General features: G+C 41.1%; 2 protein-coding genes and 1 non-coding gene across 7 annotated transcripts; 1 reads left to right on the plus strand and 2 right to left on the minus strand.

The window, feature by feature from the left end:
- The first annotated feature begins 6 nt into the window (after positions 1-6).
- On the plus strand, positions 7-1,582 carry LOC104819787 (ADP-ribosylation factor-like protein 2). Of its 2 annotated transcripts, none has more exons than XM_010550030.1 (6): positions 7-61; positions 230-349; positions 507-617; positions 746-908; positions 1,022-1,102; positions 1,250-1,582. In XM_010550030.1, exons 2-6 carry the CDS (start codon positions 285-287, stop codon positions 1,385-1,387), a joined length of 558 nt encoding a protein of 185 aa, XP_010548332.1. In that variant the 5' UTR covers positions 7-61; positions 230-284; the 3' UTR covers positions 1,388-1,582. The 2 variants fall into 2 exon arrangements, with proteins under 2 accessions (XP_010548332.1, XP_010548333.1); XM_010550031.1 differs by having other exon boundaries at positions 1,022-1,145; positions 1,250-1,370.
- On the minus strand, positions 1,475-7,618 carry LOC104819785 (vam6/Vps39-like protein). Of its 4 annotated transcripts, XR_772870.1 has the most exons (14): positions 6,883-7,618; positions 6,583-6,794; positions 6,167-6,298; positions 5,926-6,069; positions 5,505-5,617; positions 4,969-5,404; positions 4,490-4,819; positions 3,966-4,187; positions 3,639-3,881; positions 2,933-3,382; positions 2,683-2,781; positions 2,127-2,386; positions 1,871-1,941; positions 1,475-1,570 (listed from the first exon to the last, which is right to left on the minus strand). XR_772870.1 is itself a non-coding variant. In XM_010550029.1 (12 exons), exons 1-12 carry the CDS (start codon positions 7,301-7,303, stop codon positions 2,186-2,188), a joined length of 3,003 nt encoding a protein of 1,000 aa, XP_010548331.1. In that variant the 5' UTR covers positions 7,304-7,618; the 3' UTR covers positions 1,948-2,185. The 4 variants fall into 4 exon arrangements, 1 of the variants encoding a protein (XP_010548331.1); XR_772869.1 differs by having other exon boundaries at positions 1,475-1,921; XR_772868.1 differs by having other exon boundaries at positions 1,475-1,941.
- Positions 7,619-7,674: 56 nt separating this feature from the next.
- TRNAI-UAU lies at positions 7,675-7,748 on the minus strand. Its single transcript has one exon. It is a non-coding gene; the product is annotated as a tRNA-Ile (tRNA).
- Between the last annotated feature and the right edge of the window lie 296 nt (positions 7,749-8,044).

The following is an 8,044-nucleotide window of genomic DNA, read 5'->3' on the forward strand; positions in this document are numbered from 1 at the left end:
GCCGGCGAAGCCGCTCCGTCTCCGTCCCAATTCTACGATCGGCGGAAAAAAAGCGAGAGAGGTAACCGCCGGATCTTCTGCTTCTGCATCTATAATCTGTCCTCATCTTCTTATCTTTTCTCTCCTTTTGCCTCTCCCACGGATTTGAGCTTTTTATTGCTTCGTTCTCATCGTTGGTCATTGTTTCCGCATTCAAATGGAATTTGCTTCAATTGACATAATCCAACAGGAAGAATCTTTTCGGAGTGATCGAAGATCGGTGGGTTGTTCTTGTCGGAGAGGAAATGGGTTTGCTAAGCATAATCCGCAAAATCAAGAAGAAAGAGAAGGAAATGCGAATCCTTATGGTGTATGTCTTATTCCACACTTTCTCTTTTCCTCTGATCCGTATGTTCTTGTCGTTGTGTACACATTACATAGATATCATTTAACATGCATGTGTGTGTGTGTGTATATATATGTGCATTTGGGGATTCTGATAGAGATTTTTTTTTGGCGTTTTGTAGTGGGCTCGATAATTCTGGGAAAACGACGATCGTTCTGAAAATTAATGGAGAAGACACAAGCGTCATCAGCCCAACTCTAGGGTTCAACATCAAGACCATCAGTTACCAAAGGTAAGATCTTTCCCTCTTTCTCTGAGTTTTCTGTCATCACTTACCAAAGGTTAGAATCTTTCCCTCTTTCTTCGGAATTTCGTCGAAACAGGTAATCGGGTAGTGGTAACTTCTTGATGGTATTGTAGGTATACACTTAATATATGGGATGTAGGCGGGCAAAAGACGATAAGATCGTACTGGAGGAATTACTTTGAGCAGACTGATGGGTTGATTTGGGTGGTGGATAGCTCTGATATCAGACGTTTAGATGATTGCAGAATGGAGCTTCACAATCTCTTGAAGGAAGAGGTAATTGAATATTTCATCGGTTAAACAAGATGGAATTCTCCTCTTGCTGTTTTCATGAAGAGGTTGGCTCTCGAGATATTGATAAGAATGCCGCCTTTGGGTCTGAATGGCAGAGGCTGGTCGGGGCATCATTGCTGATATTTGCGAATAAACAGGACATAGGAGGTGCTCTTACTCCCGAAGAAATCGCCAAAGTGAGTGTCCTAGATCTTTGTAACGGTCTAGAATGGCATGAAGGTTGAGATTTTTTCTCGCTTTCTCGTTTTGAATATCTGAAAAGGGGGTTATTCCGAGATTATATGGGAAAAGGGTTGGCATGGTTTCATGTTCTTGATCCGCAGGTGCTGAACTTGGAGTCGATGGATAAAAGCCGGCACTGGAAAATCGTCGGATGCAGCGCGATCACCGGTGAAGGTCTGTTGAAAGGGTTTGATTGGTTGGTTCAAGACATTGCCTCCAGGATCTACATGCTTGACTGAACTACAACATGAAAAAAAACCCGAAGTGGGTCTGTTTGGGATGTGGATTGAATTTGAAATTTTGTATCTGGCCAGTTGTATTTCTTGTCCTTCAAAGATGTATGAGATGATGATTCAGGAGGGCAATGGGTGGGTATGACCTTTGAAGCCAAACGTTTCCCTTCTCAAGAGAGAATTAGTGTCCTGTTGAAATGAGTATTGATCTTATAAGCAAATCACCTGCGATGGCAAATGGGTTCTTGCAAGTCCAAACATTTACACAATCTCCAGCAAAAAAAGACAAAAAAAAAACAGAGTACTGATAGATAGCGGTTGTGGATTGCAATTTAATGTAAATTATATGTTATTACGATAACTCTAAAAGGTGATATTTATATTTGTAACAAAATACCGCAAATTGTTACAAAAAGCGTATGAGAATTGCGATAAGATTTTTCATGTTTTTTTTTTGTGATTGCAGACAATTAAGATTAAATCAATCACCTTGCCAACCATCCCCGTATTCGCCGACAATCGCGTGATAACCTGTCGGCCCTGTAACCAAAGCCATGCTCCTAAACTCGCAAAAACACAACATCGATTCAACCACAGACAGAGCTCACACCATTCGAATTGTGAAAAAAACCCGACACGGAGAGTATCCATATTTTAATTACACACACACACAGACACAGAGATAAAGAGATCGAGAATATATATGTCTCGAACAAATCGATACATTCTTACACAACCATCTCACCTGCAGCAAAACTCGAGAGGCCGCTTTCTCTCATCTGTCTCCAAGGGGACATGGAGTTCTCATCGTCTTCTTCCATGAGATGTCTTGGAAACGGCTTTCATGCCCTGAGAGTCCCGGAAGCAGACAAAGTGAACTATCGTTTTCCCGTTCGGGTAGACAGCGAAAACGCTCGTCCCAATTTTCTTGTTGCACAGAGAACACATGCTCTCGCTTGTCACTTTTACCACACCTTTCCTATGGCTGTACAGTTCGTCTTTCACCTGTTTTATCAGACATCACACGATTAGTTATATACATATTGAATGGATCATGTTATGTGGACTGGTGAACCATCCAGTGCTTATAATTCCCTAGTGACGAGCAAAAACAAAGTCAATAACGATCAAAGGGAAAGATCCTAAGAGAGAACCTCTAGTAAAGAGAGGATTCCGGCCGATTTTAACCTACTAAATTATAACATCAGATTTGGTATCAAAGATCGGACTCGAAACTATATTCATGAAAAAAAATTGATGCGTATAAGGGTTTTATCTTGGCTAGCGGAACAGAGGTATACCTGAAGATTTTCGCTCTGCCTCAAACTCTTGATGACCGAGAAGTTCCGGTGTGCTTCACTCGATTTTCTCAAGAGGGGTCCGAGAAAAGGAAGCAAATTCTGCAGGGAGATTGATGATAACATGTAGATCCACAGGGTGAAAAAGATATATGAGCTGAAGCAAATACCAGTTTCAAATTATCCAAAATTGCAGAGTCTGGTCTCAAATGTATAAATCCAATCCATCTTTCACATATTTCGCATGTTTTACCTGGAGTTTGGTCTCTCTTGGTAAAAGCTTGAGGGCATGAGCACCATTGATTCTTTCCCATCTTCGGCTCAACAGGTCAAGAACTTCAGAAATCATGACAGTAGAGTTTCCTTCCTCCATAGGTTCTTCTGCATCGCCATCGCTCTTCCCACTGTCAGTGCTACTGAGACTGACCCGCATATCCTCGGCTCCCTCTATTGCAGCGATTTTCTTGGACCGACCTCCTTTACCTTTAAAAGACGTAACCGACCCCATCCTTGCAGGGGTTGAATTTTGAGATGATCCAAGATCCATAATCCGTTTCGCAAAGTCCTTCGTCATCCTTTTAGGATTCAGATATATTTGGAGAAGTGTAAGGTAGATGTTGCTAGATGATTTTCCAGATGGTAGATGGGCAACAGACTCGTAGATACGATCACAATACGCCAGCGCCAGGTCAGGTGCATGAAGCTACAGAGGGTCAAGTTAAAATCCAATTTTCAGCATGTGTTTAATATTGGAAATAATGCGAAGGAACAAGAAGTGGAGAGATAACATCAAGCAACATGTTCTACAGAATCCAAGCATACCTATTTTTTACAGTAGATTTGTTCGAGCGGGATGTGATTATCACTAACAGCCAACACCAACTAGTTTTAAATTTTATAATTCTGCCACACTTAAAAAGTTTTTTGGGTAACTTTATTCGAAAGATGGACACTGGTACCTTATGGACATAAATGGACAAAGCAAGTTCATGCTGATTAATTTTCCCCAACAAAACTGCACGCTCTTCAAAGAGAGCATCTGGAGGGAGACGCTTCAACAGAGTCTCTGGACTGTATCCAGAGATGCTCTCTAGTGCAGACAATAGTTTTTTCCTCGCCGAGGGATGATCCTTCTCGTCCCATTTCTGCTGAGCGTTAAGCTCAGCGTACAATTCGAGAACCTCTGAGAGGTAGATTTGTACCTGTAACATCATTCACAAGTCACTGTCACCAATTATGAAATCAAAACTAGAAACATGCTTCACATATAAGAATGATGTCCTCACCATCTCGTTTTGTAGGTTTCCAGAAATCGCGGTTTCGTTCATTTCCATCATAAGTTCTAAGTATCTGCCCTGCAAATTCGGAGCATGTTGTTTCAGATATGAGTTGACAAGGTCGGCTGGGATATTTCCAGACAAAAATAACTCAATGGTTTGGGTCGGACAGCTTTCCAAGACAAGCATAGAGTACTCCAAGACAAGCATGGGATCAGTCCTGCAGAGAGGCTGCAAAAAGTAAACCACCAATATTTTACTGTTAGAAGCTCATAGATATTGCACAGAATTTTGATCTCTACACCATAATATATACTAGGTTATCCTCAGGAAGAGCCAAGTAAAAATTTGGTTAAACAATGTTAAGGGTTCCTCCCCTTAAAAAACCATGAATAAGATAGATTACATTCGGAAATGTCTATTAATAAACATTAGAAATAGGAAAAGTTGAAGTGAAGTATGTACTAAGCATAAGGAAAAAGATATTAGTCAAAAACTTTATCAAGATGAAAAAATGGCACTGAGAAACTTGCCTTGAGATATTCAATGACTGACTCAGGACTAAATTTCTGCTTAACTTCAGTTTGCAACTCGTTTGATTTGGATTCTTCAGCTAGCTGATGAAGAAGCTTAAGGGCTTCCTGGTGCATGGATTTGCTCTTGTACAATTCCAACAATGCAGAATAGTTTTTACTTTTCAGGAGAATCTCCTCGCTAATCTTTACATCACAGTAGTTGAGACCTTTTAGTAATTCTATTGCAGCTCCAGACTGTCCAGTATGTAGAAGTGCTTGAAGAAGAGCTGTATCAAGGATTGCCGCCATCTCCCTAGCACCTGAGTTAATGGGGACAGTACCACGTCCCTTCAGTATAAAAGTTGTTAGAACCCCAACAAAATTTTCGTTGCAAATAAAGTTCATATGTTGATTTAGCAAAAGGGAACAGATCACATTGCGAGATCGTAAGATTTCGTCATCAATTAGCTCATCAGAGAGAGAAAACTAGACTGCACCTTGGTGGATTTCTTAAACTTAGAAGAATCGTACACTCCATAAGTATCTCCAACAGCGTCTGAAACAGCCTCTTCTGTCCCTTCAGCGGTGGCCTTCTCAATGATACTTTGCCTCCTCTTCTGCAAATACTTGATAAGAGCCATCAGAGTGTTGTGGCTCATTTTCTTCGATTCAAGGGCAGAATTATCTTCAGATTCAAAAAGGTATAGTGGGGATGTGGATTCCATATCATCTGAAATGCCCGATGAACCTCTTGACAGAGGTGCTTCATCACCAGTAATGTCCACCATCTTCTCTGGTTGAGGTACAATTGTTGTTTTTGGGAGAACAATTGATTGATACAAGGAAAGTACATAAGTGATATCTACTTGAGATGCCAAGAATTGTTCCATGGCTTCCTCATAGCTCCCATTATCAAAAAGATAATGAGCATATCTGTATCATTATAAAAAGGATTTCCATGGAAGAGGTCATCATAACTAACTGGTAGCTACTGATTAGAAAAAGGAAAAGAGAGGCTTCTGGCAATACACACCTTACATGAATTGAGCTCTCTTTTGCAGCTCGAAGACTGGAGTCTTCAGGAGGAAGCAACTTGCATAGAGCTAAAGCTTCCTCAAAATTTCCAGAAGCTGTTAATTGCACGATCTACAGTACAACTTAGCTTTCTCAGAATATGTCAAAAGCGTCTATCCGACCCAATGTGAGGTAATATCAATTTCCCGTAGACATTTCATATAAGTTTCCAAAAAAGGGAAAAAAACCAATTGCCTCGCTTCAGAAGAGCATTGCACATTGTGTAAAATATTTAAGCATGACAAGAAAGAAGTAAGTCGGAATGGGATCATATCCAAACCAAATGAGAGGAAAATTAACAAAAGCATCATATTCATCCATAAGAAAATAACGGTAAGTGCTACAGCAGGAAACATCAATCTTCTCAAAGATTAACATACCTGGGCACCAAGAGAGACCGGGAAGAGAACATAAACAGAGTTATCCAAACCAACAATCACAGCATTGTTGCTCTTGACAAGGTGACGGACATTTTGGAGGACTATCGTTTGTATCAATGGATATGAACTTCGGAGCAAGCGAACCTGTCAAAGCTTTGATGGTTAGATGATATAAGCCCGTAATTGGCGTCTAGACACATGTAAAGAAGCAGGGAGTTATTGCTCATGACAACTTAGATACCTCAACTCGTCTGGGTAACAGAGCTATTCCGTACGGATTTTGAATGACAACAGCGGTTGGGGCCTCAGACCAGCAAATCCTGTCTGCTTGAAGGAGCTTTCCGTTTTGGTCAACGAAAACTCCAACATTCTCCTACAAGTAGATAGAGAAACTAGTAAAGATAACAACAGACACTCTTTACTAAATTATCCCAACCCTTCAGATACAGATTGCACAATATAAGTCTAGGGAATAGGTAAGAGTGACAAAGTTGGGACCCTAAAGCTCTTGGACATAAACAAGGGAATCATCGAAAAAGAACAAGAGATGCTATATCACCATGTTTCCTCATGAAACGGATTCAAATTCAAACAGGAGTCACTACCCTTAGGCAAATCAAGCAGATACACGGAGGGAAAAGGAGAGGAAAGTATTACCTTCCCCAGAATAAGTTCACCAGAAGGGAGAGATACCACCAAAGGAGGAGCAATCCTACCAGAAGGAAACACCTCAGAAAGAGCACCATTTGCAGTGTTCAGTATCACATATTCTTTCCTAATGCCCAAACAAATGTTTTCTCCACACCAAGACATCGACTTCACAGTATCAGGAACTCCATATTCTCTCACCTCCACAAACCCCCTTCCTCCTAAACACCCACCAAGCATAAGAACACGGATTATACTTATTCAATCCGACAAGATGAGAAATCCAGTCCCGAGAACTCAAGAGATTACCATCGTGCTTGAATACGCAGACCCTCTTCTGCCTTGCGAAACACAGGAACCCTCGCCGGTCATCCCAAGAGTATACGTTCGCACCCTTAGCTTTGGTGATCACAGCGACAGTCTCCAAATCGGGAAGTCCGTGAAACGCGATGGATTCCGACAGGGATAAAAGCAGTTCTCTAGACGACAAAACCTCCATCGCAACGATCGGCCTCCTCGAGAACCCCACCACCGTCTTATCGAGCACGTACGGCTGTTTCTGCAGCTCCAACGGCGGAAAGCGGTCAGAGGCGGAGGTTTCCGGCGCGTAAATACGGAGGGAGCCGTCGTAGCATCCAGCGAAGATCTTGGACCCGTAGGATTCGAGAGCATCGATCCTGGCTGGACAATCCTTGAGAAGCTGGAACGAATCATAAGCGCTGTGAACCATCTTCTCCGTCTATAACTTGGAATTTTTCTCGTACTTGTTGGAATCCAATGCTACAGAATCATACTTTGATGAATCAGAAGATTAGGTGGAAAATTGAAAAATCTGGAGAAACAACGATCGGGGAAGATGATCGAAACGGAGGAAGATTCGGACAGTGATCGTGATTTACGATTCGTGAACCCTAATCCAATGATTAACAAGCAAAGACTTCAATTGCAATTCCTTCCATTCATGTCTGAGCTAACGATTCTTTTGGTGAAGGGGAGAAGATGGCAACGAAGAAGATGAATCCAGAAGGAAATGTGCGCATCATTGATTGCGATGATCATCCAAAAGTAAATATTTTAAATTTTAACAAAAAAGGAAGAGAATGGTCCCGGCGGGGCTCGAACCCGCGACCTTCGGCTCATAAGACCAACGCTCTAACCAACTGAGCTACGGGACCGAGTCAATGCTTATAATTTTAGAAACTACCTATTCACTTCCATATATATTACACGTCAGAGAAAAATAAATGTTATTAGTGTATAATTTGATATAAACATCATATTTCTATATATAGAAAAATGTGGGTAATCATTCAATATTGGCACATCAAATGTTGAATTTATAGCAACAACAAAAAAGGTTATACAACTGTCCGAACTCTATAATAAAAAAAGGACATGAGACCACAAGCCTTACTTATTCCGGGAGTGTAAGACAACATCGATCGATTCATATACATATATATATATATAT

Source organism: Tarenaya hassleriana, unplaced genomic scaffold, assembly GCF_000463585.1.
Source record: "Tarenaya hassleriana unplaced genomic scaffold, ASM46358v1 Cleome3, whole genome shotgun sequence".
In the NCBI taxonomy this organism is placed as follows: domain Eukaryota; kingdom Viridiplantae; phylum Streptophyta; class Magnoliopsida; order Brassicales; family Cleomaceae; genus Tarenaya; species Tarenaya hassleriana.

Coding starts and splice junctions, on each gene's coding strand:
- LOC104819787 (XM_010550030.1), top strand. CDS start 285: ATGGGTTTGCTAAGCATAATCCGCAAAATCAAGAAGAAAGAGAAGGAA. Junction 350..506: donor GAAATGCGAATCCTTATGGT/GTATGTCTTATT, acceptor GGCGTTTTGTAG/TGGGCTCGATAATTCTGGGA. Junction 909..1,021: donor ACAATCTCTTGAAGGAAGAG/GTAATTGAATAT, acceptor TCTGAATGGCAG/AGGCTGGTCGGGGCATCATT.
- LOC104819785 (XM_010550029.1), bottom strand. CDS start 7,303: ATGGTTCACAGCGCTTATGATTCGTTCCAGCTTCTCAAGGATTGTCCA. Junction 5,618..5,925: donor CGGTCTCTCTTGGTGCCCAG/GTATGTTAATCT, acceptor GTTGTACTGTAG/ATCGTGCAATTAACAGCTTC. Junction 2,782..2,932: donor CAAGAGAGACCAAACTCCAG/GTAAAACATGCG, acceptor ATCTCCCTGCAG/AATTTGCTTCCTTTTCTCGG.